At 40.7% G+C, this 17536-nt stretch overlaps 1 protein-coding gene and 1 long non-coding RNA gene across 7 annotated transcripts in view; one reads left to right on the top strand and one right to left on the bottom strand.

The window, feature by feature from the left end:
- The window catches only part of SUGCT (succinyl-CoA:glutarate-CoA transferase), a 326113-nt gene extending 308912 nt beyond the window's left edge, over nt 1–17201 (top strand). For 3 of the 6 annotated variants that reach the window (XM_066190930.1, XM_066190894.1, XM_066190848.1), the window contains one exon: nt 16814–17201. In XM_066190930.1, coding sequence (XP_066047027.1) covers nt 16814–16897 — 84 coding nt within the window. In that variant the 3' untranslated portion in view covers nt 16898–17201. The remainder of the gene's footprint in view (nt 1–16813) is intronic. The other 3 variants (XM_066190874.1, XM_066190975.1, XM_066190949.1) reach the window with 3 other exon arrangements.
- LOC136293867 (uncharacterized) lies at nt 13202–14455 on the bottom strand. Its single transcript, XR_010722269.1, has 2 exons — nt 13890–14455; nt 13202–13657 (listed from the first exon to the last, which is right to left on the bottom strand). It is a non-coding gene; the product is annotated as an uncharacterized lncRNA (long non-coding RNA).
- Nucleotides 17202–17536: the final 335 nt, after the last annotated feature.

Here is a 17536-nt window from a genome sequence, read left to right as displayed (position 1 = left end):
AAATACAAATACAATTGGAAGACTAACTAAAACACAGACTTTGGAAAGGTATTTCTGGATACAAGGAATCAGTTCCTTATACTGGAATTGTAACCTGATGTTTAGACTTTGTTGAATTGTACTGTGTCCAGGAGCAATCTAGCAGCACCATGGCAGTGCAGGCATTCACTTACTTCAGCATCTCTAGTTCCAATGTTAGTATGTGAATCCCATTGTTTCAACAAACTGCCATCAACACAGCTACTTTTAATCCATGCTTTTATATATGCTATTGCAACCTGAGTATGGATGCTTTTTCCTTGGATTTTCCTCAAGATTAGGCCTGTAAAAAATAATTCACATGACCTCAAAAAAAGGAAATTATAAGAGAAAATTAACTAAAGGAAAATCAACCAAAGAAGCTAAAATTAAATGGAAAGGATATGTTAGTATGGAACAAATGTGCCCACACACAGACTTGCTCAAAATAATTTTATGAACTAAACCCAACTGTTCTTGTGATTCAGGTTGATTTTGTGGATCTTGTCTTGGGGGTGTGTGTGTATGCATGCAGAGAATCTGTAGAACCTTTGGCAATTAAAATGCAATTGTTCCTGTGGTGCAAATATTTACAACCAGTCTAAGGCCCCTTCAAATTGCCAGTGCAGTGTAAAGGAGACACAGCATTACTGAAAATAAAGTCAGAGATAGCAAGACCAGAGGCAGCAAGGCCTTTCATATTTTATATGGATTTTTAGAAGACAGCACTTGCCAATTGTATGAGGTAAAATAAAGAAGAGTGGTTGAAGGGTTTGCAGTGAAAAAGCAGATTGCTGAAAGCTGAAGAAATACATTAAATGAAAATCCACAAAAACAAATGGCAAAGGATAAAAGGTGCGGGGCTGTGTAGGAGGGAGGTGCAACTGACGATCCCAGACATTTGGTGGTGGAAAAACTCCATTAAAACTAAGCACCTCCTGCTTAAGATTTGGGCTTCAAAATTACAAACCATGTCAGTAAAAGCATTTTGCCTTGCAGTTTAAATGCCAGCTGAAGGAAACAGACAAAGCATTAAGAGAAAGAAAAGGAGAGAACGGGGAAATATTTTATGAAATTGATCTGTGCACATTTAAGGTGGGGTATTGGTTAAGCATAGCTGATTTCATTTTGATTTTAGTTTCTATTCCCCAGCTTTTCAGTTGTCTTCTTGAGCAAGAAAAGACTTTGGTTCGATTCACTTTAGTAAGCAGGTAGGCAACCATTCTTTGGATGGCTTCCTAACCTTGTGCCTCATTCCTCTTCATGGGTGTGTCTGACTTAAATTTTTGGTTGTTAATCCTGCTCTAGTCTTTGCCGGGAAGGAGAGATGATTTCTGACTCTTTTGCCCACTGTAGGGTAGAACACAAAACTGAAATCCTTCTGATGGAGTAAAGGCTGGCAAATGTTAGAAACCACAAGAATTTTGATAGAGAACCAGGCTATACTTAAGTGACATTCGCACGCTTGCACGGGCATACCCGCAGAACCAAAACCATACTGAAGGCTGTTTGGTTTGACATGATTGTTTCTCCTGCCCATACTGCTTTGATATTTGCAAGAAGTTGAGTTGAATATCACATGTCAGGGATTGGCAGCAGACAATGGAAAGTAAGAAAAACTGTTCCCAGCCCTCCACCCTGAGACAGAATTATCAAGTTGTCACTTACAAATTACAAATCAGTGGAAAAACCCAGCCTAATCTGCAGTGTTCTCTCTTCAACCCCATTTACAGACTCTGATTTAAGCACACTGCTTCCCTTTAAAGAACTTAAGATTACCCTGATGATTTCTTTTAAATATGAAATTGGAAAAAAAAAATGGCTGAGAGGAATTATATGTCTAGAATTTTATTTTCCTCTGCTCAAGGAAGGGTACTCTCTCTTCTTGTCTACTTTGAATACCAGATGTCTCTGCACAGTCAAATTGAGGCACCTTGAAAGGGAAAGATTTTCAAATGTCCTCAGCTTTTACTGGAAACTGGGCCCCTTTAAAGATGTCTCGAGTGTGACACTCAAAGAATTGTCCCAGATTTCACAGAGCTTTTCAAAACTCAGCCAGCATTTTTAGTAGCCTATGCCTCAAGGAGTCTGGGCACCTTACCCAAAAAGACCTAAAAATTTAATTTGCAGTTCTTCAAGTAATCCAAAACAAAGTATCAAATCCCTTCCCATCTTCCTTTGCCAGGGAAAGTCCCTGTGCACAGGAAGGGGCCTCATTCTGCTACACAGGGGACAGCAGAAGTAAATGGAGAGTGGAGTGGAAGAGCTTTTGGAAGAATGATCAGGCTGTGCTCAGTGCTCAGCCCTACTTAATCATAGATGCATTGCTTGACAATTGAGTTCCAAATATTTCCATGGTGCTCAAACAGAGTTACCTGGCTCTCGTCTGTGCTGAAGAATTTCAACCAACAGAATTTCCTTGGCTGTGCTGCAACAGATGGCTTCTCCTATTGTTTTAATACTCACTCTGAAGATACTTATTCTGTGTGGGTCACCAACCAGGCAAGAAAGTATCAAATGACTGTTGAATTTTCCAAGTGTGGAGGTTTATATGCCTGTATTGTGGCCACAGAGGAACAATCTGAAGACATACAGAATAAAGGAGCGTGGTAATATCCATGCAGCACATGACAGACACATGAATTGACATCTATCTAAATGTCTAATCTTTGCCTTTTAAAAATTATATACTCTTTCTGAGAGTTAAGACTTTGGCTAAAACAAGGGATTGTTGAGAAAAAATTAATCAATGTAAAAGTCTTAAAAAGTGACTGAAAGTAGTTCTGCTACAGCTGGACTGAGGAAGGCTTTCATTTTTCAGTTTCTTTCTCTTGATGGGCTAAGATGGATGTTGCAAGCCATTAATCATCTTATATAAATTAATAAGTAACCTGTACTAATACACCAGTGGATTGTGGTGAGGTTAGGGAACTTAAGCAAAGCAATTTGGTAAACTGCTCTTGGCACAGACCATTTGCCATCCAGTTCACTTTCTGTTCTGGCTGCCAACCATTGCTGTCAAAGGAGATGTTACAGTGGGGTTTAATATCATCAGACAGGAATGCTGGAATAGGACTGTGCAACAAACACCTCTGGTTTTGAAAAGAGACTTAAAGAAGCATGATGGGAGCCATCAAAAATAATCATTTCAACAAATTCCCATTACAAGATGTACTGAAAAGAGTCTGCTTTTTAGAGGCATAAAAAAGGGACATAGAAAAAATTATTTATCTTCTGCAAAACAATCTGTAGTGTGTTGTGATGTCCAGGCTTACAGAAGGGTACAGAAATAACTAAGAGAAATACTTAAAGGGCAGGCCACAGAAAAATGTTCCTTAGGAGCTGTAATATCAGGCTTGTGTATCTTGTCAGAGTGGTTCAGAACAAGAAATGCATTTTCAAAAGTTGCTTAGGAAAGCTTTCTGAGTATTCTTTTGAATTTGTGTTAATGGAAGGCCCAAATGTTTTTAATTTTTAGTTGTTTTCACCAGTTGTTTGGAGAAAGCTTAAATCCTCCTATCCCAAAAAAGTGCCCCTTGAATAAGCAAAACAAATTATACCCAGACTTTGGATTAGGCTATGGATGTCCTTCAGTGTGCCTTGCCTTGCATCCCTGAATTATCAGCTTCATGTATCTGGGCTTCAGCTGGTTGCCTAAAGAGTAAGGAAAAGCTCATCTGCAAAGAAGAGCTCATCTGCTCCCACTCCCACCTGATGATGTGCAGCTGGCCAAGAGGAATACATTTTGTGTCTCTGAAGAGCCAAAGAATCTAACTTATAGCAGGAGACAGGGCACAGGAAAGGACAAATTGGTGTACTGAGGAGATACAGACACTTTCTGGGTTGGCTGGCGTGTCTTATTCCAACATGCAGGCTCGCTCTAACCACAAGGCATGAGACTTGGAAATAGTTCTCATCAGGCTCAGTAGGAGAACCTCCAGGAGCTGCTTGCCTTCCTGTTCAGCTGGGGGCATGATTCACCTTCCAGATCATGTGAGTGTGTTGCAACTAGGCAATGCTCTGTCCTTACAAGAGGCTCATTTCAGGTAGCATTTTGATTTTTCTTGTTCCATGCATGTAAGCATACTGCTCTCTAATTACTCTCCAAATGATACAGCAGCTAAGGCCTTTGGGCTTACAGTAAAGATGCAACATGAAACTGTATGCGGCTTGACCTTCTAAGTATCACAGAAGATTCAGATAGGCCATTTTAACTCCAGGCCTGTTGCGTGGAAACAGTTTTGCTTATGGGCATTTCAGAAATTCATACTTTTTTGCTTAGAAATGACCATCGTGATCATACTATGATCTAACCTCCTGTGTAGTTAGTTCAAGTTCAGTTTTGCTCTGTAATTTCTGCATTAACTACACAGCCTGTGGTTACAAGCATCCTGTGGTGGGATTATATATTGCGTTTTGTATTGATTACATTTTGACTTGAGACAAATTATGTTTTTAGCTTGGATTTTCAGTAGTTTAGGCTTGTGTCTGTAGGATTTTCTTTTTAGAGTTTTGCAGGGTTTCTCCCAGTAACTTTTCTTTACCACGTAGTTCTTCAGCTGCTTACTGCAAGAACAATAAAAAACCCCTAGAACACACCTTCCACAGTACTGTAGAAAAGATACTTAGAAGAAGTTCAGGACCTAATATCATTTTCCTTCAAACTTATATCCTTGATAAACTCTATGTGTAATCCTTAAGATGACCTGAACTATCCTTGTGTCCTATAAGCCTTGTCTCCCCAGAGGAGTACAGTATGTGCTAGATGCATCTGACAGAGCTTTGTCTGTACTTACTGGTAAGCCATTTGCCTCCAAACAGAATATATAACAGCTGCATTCTTTGGGGTTTTTCTTTCGTTTGTTTTGTTTTGTTTTGTTTTTAATGTCATCAGGGCAGTTATTTGAGCACCTGTCCTTCAGCAGTTTCCATTTTTCACAACACTGTTAAGAACTTTATTTATCTTGAGATTTCTACACTTATGTCAAGATTGACAGATTCAGAAGTTACTGTGTGTGGCGGGGACAAAGCAGATGAACAGATGATTAAAAAAACAGCATAGACCCATAAACTTGTTTCCTTAGGAAATGGAGCTACAGATTATTGCCCAGGGAATTTATGGTTCTTTAAAATTGCTTCCTCTGGGTATTCTTACTGGTCATCTTCCTTCCTGTCTTTCTTTAAATCTTCTCTTGTGGTCTTTGGGGGTTTTAGGAAGGAGTGGGACCATGTGAGTCCATACAAAAAGTTGGGCCAAATTTTCAGCTTTGTGAGGCGATGCATGTGGGAAGAATAGACACCACCATACAGCAACTTTTTTAAAAGCTTTTGGGTGCCAAGAGTCCTATTACAAAATTGTGTTACTCAGATTGCAAAATTATGTGGGATTACTCTCAAATATGCAACCAGACTGACTGATAAATTATTTCCTTTACTCCAGCAGTTAGTATTGTGATTCTTTGAAGATGTAAAGAGTTAAATAAATGTTGAGTGGTATTTACACTGATTATATCCAGGATGTTGGTTGATAGGAAATACATAAAATGTTTTTTTTAATGCATTTCTATACATGCAGCTTCAGGTGAGAAAGTACTCTTATAGATGTACTTGGCGAGGGATTTTCAGAGTTGTGTAGGGGATACTTTCAATGCCTAAGTGTTGGTTTAAAAGTGGTCTCATTTTTAAACACTCATCATGGCTATCACAGATAATATATATTTGCACTTTGCCTGTCAAGTCATTCTTCTCACAATCCTTCTGTTTTAAAATTCTTGACTTGTGTGCAGCTGGACTGTCCTCACACCTCTTCCACAGAAGTCAGAATTGTCCAAATGAGAAAAGGTGGCTTGTAGATATTTCTAGTATTGATGCTATTTACAGCCCTATCAATGTTACTGTTTAGTATTTACTGATGATTTATATGTGTGTTTGTATGGCACCTAGAACAAGGTTTACGTTTTTTATTACCATTTTTAAGTTTGTCCATCCTCTCCAGTCTCAGTTACTGATTCCTACTAATCCTGCCAAAGTTTTCCACCCTCTCAGCTGTGCTGGATGCCAAGCATACACTTTGTGTGACTGTGCTCTAAGTGGGGGAGGAAGTGGAAGCAGCAGTAAGGAAGGGGGGGGCAAGACTCTGAATGTTATTTCCTTAGTTACTTTTTTCCCAATCTATTATGAGTTGTCCTTAAAACATAGATCACCTGCTCTGATGTAATGCAAAAAGAACATATTTTTTCCCAGAAATTAAACAGATTCCCAAAAAGGGTCCCAAGCTCCTAAACTTTGAGTTCTATGGTAAGAAAAAGAAAAAAAATGAGAATTTTCCAGTTGAGATCAAGTATGCCATTAATTCTGAAGATTACTTTGAAGTCTGTGTGCGCTACTCATACTAGCAATTAATTTATCTTGAAGTTTTTTGTCTTGTGTACTCTTCTGCTTTGAGTTTTACCAGGGGAAAAAGCCTGGTGTAAAGTGGTGTAGCCAAGCTGTGCTGTGCTGTGTGCTTGGGGACACCATCTTCTCAGCTGGGAATAACAGATTGACAGAAATCATGGCTGGGACCAATGGGAAGAAACCACTCAAAAGGCAGTTGTCCTGGTCTACTCCTCGTTTCATATCCCTACACACATATTTTCCAACACGCATATGGTCTTCACAGTAGCCATGAAGCCCCTCTCATGGACATATTTTGTATTGTTTTCCTTTTCATTGCCTTAAAAATCACTGTTTCTTTTGTGTTGATCTCCTTCAGGCCAGTTTCATAACCAGCTGATTGCATGCTCCAAACACTTGACCTGTAGCATATAAGGGATCTGCATGCAAATGCATTGGTTCTGGGCCATCATTCTTAACTGTTGATGATATTTCATTGGAACTGCAAAACTGCTGTGTAGCAACACCATGTTATTGAAAGAGGCATGCATGTTTTGTTTGTGCGGTGGGTTGACACCAGCTGCCCACCAAAGCTGCTCTAGCACTCACCTCCTCTGCTGGTCAGGGGAAGGGGTTGAGATAAGGACACAGAAAAATTAGTGTCATGAGCAAAACAAACTCAAGTGGGGAATAATTACTCTATTTACAATCAAGTCACAGTAGGATAATGAGAAATAAAACTATATCTTAAAAACACCTCCTCCCTACCCTTCCCATCTTCCTGGCTTTAACTTTACTCCCAGTTCTCTACCTTCTCTCCCACAGTGGTGCAGGAGGGTGGGGAATGGGGGGTTGTGGACAGTTCTTCACAAATTTCTGCTGCTCCTTCCTTGTTAGTGGGAGGATTCACACTCTTCCCTGCTCCAGTGTGGGGTTCTTATCAAGGGATACAGTCCTCTACCAACTTCTTCAACATGAGTCCTTCCCAAAGACTGTAGTTCTTCATGAGCTGCTCCAACCCTTTCATGGTTTGAAGCCCTTCAAACAGTCTGCTACAGTGTGGATGTCTGGAGCGTCACAGGTCCTGCCAGCAAACCTGCTCCAGCATGGGCTCCTCTCTCCTCTCTCCACCGGTCCCCAGGTCCCACCAGGAGCCTGCTCCAGTGTGGGTTTCCAATTGGGTCACAGCCTCCTTCAGGCATCTACCTGTTCTGGCTTGGGGTCCTCCAGAAGCTGCAGATTGGTCTCTACTCCACTGTGGACCCCCATGGGCTGCAGGGGCACAGCTGCCTCCCCGTGGTCTTCACTGCAGGCTGCAAGGGAATCTCTGCTCTGATACCTGGAGCACCTCCTCCCCCTCCTTCCTCAGTGACCTTGGCATCTGCAGAGCTATTTCTCTCATACCTTATGAATTCTATCTTCTAGTTACTGTTCTGCAGGGTTTTTCCCCTTCTTAAATATATAGCCCCAGAACTACTGCCCCTGACTGGCTTGGCCTTGTTCAGCAGGGTGTCTGTCTTGGAGCCGGCTGGCATTGGCTTCATTGGACATAGGAAAAATTTCTGGCAGCTGCCAGAAGCTGCCCCTGTAGCCAAAACCTTGCATTGCAAACCAAATACTGTTTGTTTTCATGTGATTCCTACATCTGTATAAAATACACTGTATGGTAGGGTAGAACTAACAAACAAATGGTGCTGTGTTTTGCATTGCTCTTTTTTTGCAAAGGTAGATTATATGTTTCGAGAAGAATACACATCCATTAGCTCAAATTTTCTTTCTTTTTCCCTTGTCCCACTTGAATAATAACAAATAATTGTGACTTTTCTCCTGAGCTTGGCTGTCCCCAGGCCTGATTTTGTCTACATAGTTTGAGAGTTAAATTGCTTCAATATGCTCTAACCTGTGCTGTAGAAAATGTGTTATTCGGGGACTGCTATTTGTCAGGACAAAGCAAAGATTATTATGTTTATCCACTTTTATATACTATGCTTTGTACATTTAATATTGTTCAAATTCAACTTTAATTTCTGCTGCTTGTAGATTCAAACTGACTTTGCTTCTGCAGCCCCAAATCTCAGCAATGCCTAGAGGCATGTTCCAAAGCCTGCTGTATAGGGTGAATACAGCAGTGAATTCATCTGTTTACAGTGAATGTTTAAAGGCATTTCATTCTTGCAGAATCCTTCCTCTGGACCTGTTTCAGTGGTTTTATCTCATTTTTCTCTTTAGCTTTAATGTGTTTGATGTGTCTTTAACTAAGACCTCAGTGGGGTGCATAGCAGTGCCATAGCAGATAGGCCCCAAAGAAAAAGAATTTATTACGATGAGGCTCAGTTCAAGTATTCAAGATGTCTTGGTACAATTGTCACTGTCATTGCAACTGATAAAAATTTTGATTTGTCACACTATTAATTCTTGTAGGTTATGTGGTGTGCACAGCATGTATTTTAGCAATGTGTCAAAATAAAAATGATAATAAAATATTAACTTAGAATTTAAATGTGTGAGAGAGCTCTTTGCTTTACTGTCAGTGATGATCATAGCAAAAAGAGAAACAGACTCCTTTTAATTTAACAGGACAAAGGTAAATTACAGCTACCACTCATTCTTTCATTGCTTTTTTCAGGTGACAGTAAATGCCCCCTTAACTTCATGCCTGAATAGAGTGTCCTGCTGGCAGCAAGGATGCCCAGGTGACCACCACCTTACACTCTCTCACCAGTCACCCTGCTTCTACCCCAGCAAAGGCCTGTTTTCCTCTGCAAGGCTTCTGTAACTCACCCACATGCAAATGCTTTTGACCTTAATTAAAACAGTTCACCTCTCTCTGCCTCTAGGGATGGTTTCCTCATAAGGCAGTTGTGTTTAATTAGCATTTGCATAGCATTCTGCTGGTTGCTTTCCTGGAGCGTTGTTCAGTAGGAGCGTGGGATTGCTGAAGCCTGACTGGCAAGCTTTGCACCCTCCTAATTGACACAGAAGCCAAGTAGAAGTTACACAAGGAAAGAACAGAGAATCGTTAATGATGGATCATTAGCAAGTAGCTCCTTTGAATGAATGTAGATAACTTTATAACTCTATCAAAGTGAAAAGCAGCGTGATGAATTATGCATCAAACAATAAAAGCTCAAGGAAGACATCGGTTTTATAATTGCTGTGCAATTTTCTAGCATGCTCTAGTTTGTAAGATTAATTTTCTTTGGGAAGCATGGAGCATTCTGTCTGTTGCACACAATGTCAATTTTGGTTTTCTCTCTTTATAGATTTTATTCTGCGTCTTTCAATATCACTGCAAAAACTCTCAGGGTTTGAGATCCACAATTTTTATGTTAGCAAAAATTTGCACAAGCAAATGAAAAGTCTGTAGCTACTAAATATTTAAGAGTCTGTTTTCTCAGGGTAAAGAGTTTCCAGATACACACACCTGAAATAAGATTGCTTTGTGTCTTTTCTTTTTAATAAAAATTGCATAATAGTGTTGTGGCTATGTTGAATTTCTAGACTACTAAATCTCTAAAGGGCATTTTTACTTTGAAATTATTGTCACAAGCATTTCAGTTGGCACAGAGATCATTCCTGTGGCTTGCATCAGTGCCAGTTCTGCTCTCCTGGGGCTCCTACTCACTCCTAAGAAGAGGAATTAATACAAATATTGCCTGATGATGTCACCTTTCCTTTTAAAATTTACTGATCTCTCACTGAAGGTTTCCTCTGAAAACTGAACACTGTGCTTGAAGTGAGTAGAATCAGAGGAAAAAGTCAATAGAAAATTTATCCCTTATGTGAGCTGTTTCTTAGCTTTCATTTTGTGGTGGGTGAAAGGGACATATATTAATGGGTGAAAGGGTCTGTGAGAGATCTAATCCACCAGCAAGCCCCAGGGATCAGCTGTGGGATCAACTATTCTAGAATAAATCTCCTTTCTTAAGACTGGATTGATACAAACTCCACAGCCTCCTCCCATGGCTTGTTTCAGGGGTTTTTCATGGTAGCATTTTGCTACCTCTACCATTATAAAAGTTTATTTTTTGATTCCTACAGTTTCCTTTGTTGCAATTTAAGTCAAGTATTTCTCATCGTGGATATGAAAAAGGATTTCTTTCCTCCTTCCAGGAAGTTTGCATGGATTTGGGGGGTGGGAGATGGTTAGGGTTTATTTTAGTGGTAGTGGTGGGGTTTCTTTACCTTTTTTGAAAATAGTTTTGCAAATGTTTTTCTCTAGCCTTTCTCTTTAGGTCCATGATCCCACTTAGTTCAGTCTGTCATTTTTCCTGTGAAAATTTCAGTTGCTGTCTTGTGGAAGCTCTCAGGTGTTCCAGATGGCTGTGCAGTGGGGGCCCCACACCAGACACTGCTCCAGCTGTGACTTGCCAGCTTTAACTAAAGCAAAAGGATTATTTCATGTATCCTGCAGGCATCTCTCTTGTTTGTACACCCCTGTACGATGCTTGCCTTGATGCTCACAACAGCATGATGTTGTTGACTCATCTTCACTTCGTGATCTAGAATAACCCCTCACTATTCCTACTTTCCTGTTTGTCCCCTGCTCTGTATTTATGTAATGAAACATAATTCCTTCCCCTTGACAGTATTGAATTTCACCCTCTTTTATCAGACCATTTCACCAATGTAGCCTAGTCATCGTGAAATGTGCTTCACAGGAAGTTTTAGCTTTTGAAGTCCTCAGAAAGCTGAGCAGGTAAGATCTGAGTTCCATCAGCCATCCAGCTAAAAATAAACTAATAGGTGCTTCATGCTGAACAGATTCCTCTGGAGCTCACTTAAAATGTTCTGTTTTAGAAGATCCCAAGAAACAATTCTCTGAATATGATTTCCCTCTCAGTATTGCACTTGGCTTTGGGTTTATCTAGGCTTTGTTACTTCAGTCAGTTTATGGAAAATAGCAGAGAATTTTCTTTCTGAAAGTCAAATCTTGATTTGGCGTCCTACTGGTTGAAGGGTGTGCTGGTCTTTTATGGGGTAGAGGCAATTTTCTTTACAGTGGCTGGCATGGGACTGTGTTTCAGATTTGTGCTGAACACAGGATTGATAATATAGAGGTTTGTTTGTTTGTTTGTTTGTTTTTAATTGTTGAGCAAGGCTTTCACAAAGCCTTTCCTGCTTCTCATATTGCCACACTGGTAAGATTGGGGGCACATGGGAGGTTGGGAGGAGACATGACCAGGACAAGTAACCACAGCTGACCAAAGTGACATTCCAGATTCTGTGACACTCCAGATTGTATGACATCAAGCTCAGTATATGAAGTGGGGTAAAGAAGGATGAAGGTGGGGAACATTTGGAGTGTTGGCAGTCTTCCCAAGTCACTCTTACATGGCCCTGCTCCCCTGGAAGTGGCCAAACATCTGCATGCCCATGGGAAGTAGAGAATTTCTGTTGTTTGTGTGCAAGGCTTTTACTTTCCCTGTCTTTATCTCAACATGTGAGTTTTCTACCATTACCTATTCTTATTGTCCTTCTGATCCCACTGGTGGAGGAGTGAGGAAGTGGCTGTGGGGAGCTTGGCTGCTGGCTGGAGTTAAATCATGACAGAGGGTCATCTCACCTGACTTGATGTCTGGATGGTAAAGCTACCCTTTCCTTGATGGAGAAACAGTGGCAATCATAATTCATCTGGCCAGGTTTACTCATTTACTAGTGTCTTAAAAGACACTCTAAGCATGTACTTTCATCTTCCGTGTCTCTAAAGAGTGTCTAAAGAACTAAACTTCTATATCTAGATCACATACACTATTCGTTCTTAAGAGGTACATGCTGGCTGTTACTCATCTGTTTAGTATTTTCATTGCGATTATTTTTTCCAGTATTGAATGGAACTTGAAGTTAAATTATTTGGTCTGCAATTCCACAATTCTAACTGCTTTTCCTTTTAAACTCAGAAACCATGCATAGAATCCTGGAATCATCTGAGTTGGAAAAGACCTTTAAGATCATCAAGCCCAACCATTTCTTCTTCCAGGAGCATACTTATCAGAAATGTACCAAATCATCTTGGAAAAAAAATGTTTTTCTAGGCACCTATTGTCTTATTTTGTCTTTCCCAGAGGTGGATACTTTACTGTATTAAACAGTTGATTACAGTTCATGAAGACTGGCAAAAAACAATAAAAAAAAAATGTTTTGTCATCCTGACTGACCTTTATCAGTATCTCTCCTCAAATAAGTACTAGCTTTATGTAGTAAATTTATCAGTTCATCCTGTGGTTCACTTCCCTTGTTGGTCAATATTCTATTTCTTCAGAAATCAATCAAACACTGTTCAGGCATTTGAAATGTTCTTTGTATTTCTTTGCCTTTTAAAGTAAAGCTGGTGTTTGATATAATGAAATATAATCTTTTTTGTAAAATCTTTTCATTAGGTAATAAAAGCCATTACTATTAATAGAGGAATCCTTTTGCCAATAGCATCAAAGGTTTTTCAGTTTTGTATTAAAGAAGGGTTTTCAATTAGCAGTTGAGGAAACTATTGTTCTCTCTTTCTCTATAAGGCAGGTAATCTTTCTATGCGTGTGCTGAGTACATACTTCTGATCCCAGCGTAAATTTGTGGCTCATTCTCCTTTCTGAGTCTGGTAGTAAGGGTGTGGGAGATGAGTTGTACTTGAATCATCCAGACTGAGCAATATGCTAGGCCTCTAGGCTGTGGCACTGAGGCCTGTGAGGTTGTGACGCAGATGGAAATTAGTGCCAAGAGTGTGTCGCAGTAGAAATATTCACTTAAGGTGTCGCAAGGGTCAAAGGGTTTCATAGCAGTTAACAAGTATAGTACTTGGTGTGGACATAGCAGCTACCTTAAACAGTTTATTAAACAATAGGTGTTTGCATTCTTTCCTGTGCCATGTACCAATGAGAATGTATCTAAAAGTGTAAACAATACAGAGTGTATAAAACCTGCCATCTTACACAGAATAAAGGAGAAACGTAGTAGTAATCATACTGATTGGACCTGCGTTTGCTCTGCCGACTCCTTTCATTATTTCGGGGTTTCCCCTGCGACTTCGTGTGGCGCCCGAAATGGCAGGGACCCTGTGCTTAAATGCGGTTGTTGATCGGTTGTTTTAATTTTTGAATCTGGATTCCTGAAGATGCCGTTAGCCTCCTCCTGCGGGTATCGGGAGTGACTCTGGTGCATGAAGCCTCCAATGAAGTGCGGAGCACCGTGAAGCCTCTGCGTTCGGTCAGCCATGGCTGGACGGAGCGAAGGGGTCGGTCCTGACAGAGGTGCCACCGTCGCGGGAGGAGAGCTGCGGTGAAAAACAACAGATAAGTAAGGTAACATGGAAACAGATTGAATGCGGCCACGCGGCTTTTGCCAAATTTCCTCTCAATGAGAGGTGAAAAACTAAAAGAAAGGGACTTAAAACACTTGGCTCTGTGGGCCACGAGAAGAGGGGAATTGACAGCAGCGATTTCAGGCGGCAGAGACAGGAAACTCGCGCCAAAAACGGCGTCAGTCGGGAAAAAATTTGTAACTACCTTGCAGGCTGTTTCTGCCGAGAGAAAGGCTGTCGAGGCTGCCATTCAGCTGCTTGAGGGGGCGGAGGCTGAAAAATCAGATTCTCAGCCGTGCACAAAAATCACGAACTCTTTAATACATTGTGACACGTGTCCGGTGAAAACTGTAATGGTGCCGGTGCGGTTGAGCCTGCCGGAAGTCCTGGATCATGTGACACAGGCGGCGGAAGTGTCCTCTCCGCTTGCCAGACCAACTGCGCAGGAGCAGGACGGGACTCCGCCGTCCCCTTCGGGGGCGTGGCAAATGACGTGAGCTCAGGTGGAGCCAGAGGTGGGACGGAGCGGACCCGAGGGGCGGATCACCGAGGCGGAGCTGAGGGTGGAGATGGCGGCGATGCAGAACAGCCCCCGCCCCTCCCCCCCTTCCCTCTCTCACCTGTGCGAGAACCAGCAGCGAGGGAGAGCAAGTGCCGCGAGGGAAGACAGCACGGAAGAGAGAGCCAGTCACGACAAGTGCAGCTGCCGCAGCGACAGAGACAACAGCAGACCACCCTGTCCCTTTGTCTCATGAAAGACAGTGACAGCAATTCCACACACGGAGTGCAAGTGCAATGCATCATCAAAGTTCGACACTTGCCAAAGTAGCACATCTACAAATACTTTAGAGAGCCACGAAACATGTCATCCTCAAGTGTGGCAGTCGGAGAAGCACCATTCCCTTCTTCCTTTGTCAAGTAACAGCTGACAGCAACTCCGGAATATAAAATACAGTGGTCAGCTTTGAAAACATCTGAATTGGCTGAGCCCAAATGCACACATTCTACCTCAGAAAGTTACCCTCAGATTTTCACCTTGTATGCTGCTCAAAAACTGTTTGAACAATGACAATTTACAACCATTGCAAGACAGTGACGATTCAAACCCTCGACTTTGCACCCCCACACGACAGATTAAAAAACAAACAAACAAACAAACAAACAAACAACTCCCAGCACGAACCCTCTCTTTTTTTCCCCTTGTCTTTCCCTTGCAAAAGAAAAAGGGGGAGAGCTGGGACCGGCTGGAAGCGGCTGGGAGATCCCAGCTGGAAGCAGCTGGAATGAAACACACAAGCAAAGTGACACCCACCATAGTATGGGAGAAAGACCTAGTGTCCTGAAACAGGAATGAATGTTTGAGTGAATGTTTGATTTGATATACCTGGATCCAGGTTGAGTTGTGTTTGAGTTGTGTTTGAGGTTGTGTTTGATGTTGCGTTAATATTAATCTTTGTGTGATTTAGGTTTAGATATTGTTAAGTATAAGTTGCATTTAATGTTAAGTATAAGTTGAATTGTGTTTTGAGTTGTGTTTTTAATGTTATATTAATATTGGGAATGAGTTCTGTGTGATTTAAATATAAGTTGAATTTAGGATTAAGATTTGATTCATTTTAGTATTCTTCTTTTTATTGTTATCATAGCTATTTCAATAATAGTGCCTTGTTTGTTAGCATGTGTACGAAAAATAAGTCGTGCCTTTGCCTCAGTTTGGATGGTTCAGGATGAAAAGGAAGGATTTATAAGAGAATTTCTGAGAAAAGGAGGGCATGATTTCTATTTGGATTGTAGCATGTAAATGATAGTTAAATTAAATTAAATTCAGTTCAGTTAAATTAAGATAAGCTAAGATATATTCTAGCCTCAGTCTGGCTGATTCAAAAGAAAAACGGGGATTTGTAGGAGATGAGTTGTACTTGAATCATCCAGACTGAGCAATATGCTAGGCCTCTAGGCCGTGGCACTGAGGCCTGTGAGGTTGTGGCGCAGATGGAAATTAGTGCCAAGAGTGTGTCGCAGTAGAAATATTCACTTAAGGTGTCGCAAGGGTCAAAGGGTTTCATAGCAGTTAACAAGTATAGTACTTGGTGTGGACATAGCAGCTACCTTAAACAGTTTATTAAACAATAGGTGTTTGCATTCTTTCCTGCGCCATATACCAATGAGAATGTATCTAAAAGTGTAAACAATACAGAGTGTATAAAACCTGCCATCTTACACAGAATAAAGGAGAAACGTAGTAGTAATCATACTGATTGGACCTGCGTTTGCTCTGCCAACTCCTTTTATTATTTCAGGGTTTCCCCTGCGACTTCGTAAGGGTATAGCTACTTGTCTGCAGGGAACTACACTGAAATCAGTTCACTACAGAGCATCACTAAAACATGAGATCTGACTTCCTGCAACAGAAGATAGAGAAGTCTTCATATCATTGCCAGCTTCCAGATTTTCACTTTTGAAATTATTCCTGCCAGTGCAAATAAATCATTGTTGATTTTCTTATGGCTACTGCTAGTTGTATTTTTGATAAAAAATGTAAACCAAGCTGGGAAATACCATGTCTATGCGTGCTGTCAGTTCTATGTCACTGCAGGATAATGGAGCACATCACAGAGGTACTTGATCTGCTGCCAGCTGGAGATGGTGCTACCCATTGTCTGTGCACTGCTCTGACATCAGTAAAAGTGTGTTAACATGACATTTTGTTGTGTCCTTATGCTTGTGCTGCCTTGGGTTGCAGAAATGTGGGGATTTCTGCATCGCATTCTGAGTGGGCTGGGCATTGCTGTTCAGGTAGCAGAGAGTGGAAGACTGGTGATGTAATATGAGTCAAAGCACCCTGATACACATATCACTGGAAAAAATGGAAGACTTTCTTAACATTGGTGATTATCCAGTAATTCTGCATTTGAGTGAACTACTTAAAACTGGCTTATTGGTATATTATTGCAAACCGGAATCTTTTTTTAGTCTGTAATTTCAGAGTATAACATTTCTATGAAAATGACTGTGATTACAACTGGTGTGAAAATGAGGTACTTTCCTTTAAACTAACATAGACAGTTCAATATTAATATGGGTAGTCACTCTGGAAATTAATTTCCCTCCTATTTTTTTTTTTTTCAGGACCAGGTGTCAGATACAGTGAATTTGCTGTGTCACATCCAAAACCCCCTCCACTTGTTGGACAACACACAGTGGAGATACTGAAGAGCATGCTGGGGTATGAGGATGACGCTATAGAAGAACTGCTTCACGCTGGTGCTGTGGCTCAGCATGAGGTCAGATAAGGAACATTAGCTACATTCCTTCACACTGAGTTCACATTACTTTGTCCTCTCTTTGCTCCCTTCAGTTTCCCTAATGGGACTCAAAGAGAAGACATAATTTAATTCCTAATTTTCCTCCACGTGTGTTTGTGTGATTTTAACACTGATGTATCAAATAAACAATCTCATGCTGTCTGAGTGAAAGATTTACTTGGGGGGATTGGGAATAAATGTAATTATACAGTCCTGTGTGACTACTCCTTCTCTGTACTTCTCATGGAAAATGGAGTCCTTATCATAATTACAGTAATTGCCTAAACATTTGTCCCCAGAAAGACATGATGTTAGTGAAAAGAAGCAGAACCTTTAAAATGTGTATACTAGACTCCACTCACAGTAGACTCTCCACTCACAGAAAGCTGCTTTGTATTTTAATATGAAGTAATTTATTTACAAATCGGTAGTTGATCTGATTGATTTTGAACAGAATTATCCATCCAGAAAACTTTGTACATCTCTATTTTAGATCAAGAGTAATTATTGCAAAATTTATCTCTATCCCCTGAATTCCAAATTACTA

Source organism: Chamaea fasciata, unplaced genomic scaffold (assembly GCF_029207755.1).
Source record: "Chamaea fasciata isolate MVZ Bird 193981 ecotype frontalis unplaced genomic scaffold, bChaFas1.0.hap1 SCAF_1, whole genome shotgun sequence".
NCBI lineage: Eukaryota > Metazoa > Chordata > Aves > Passeriformes > Sylviidae > Chamaea > Chamaea fasciata.
Note: the sequence above shows the minus strand (reverse complement) of the source record. Positions and strands in the feature narration are given on the sequence as shown.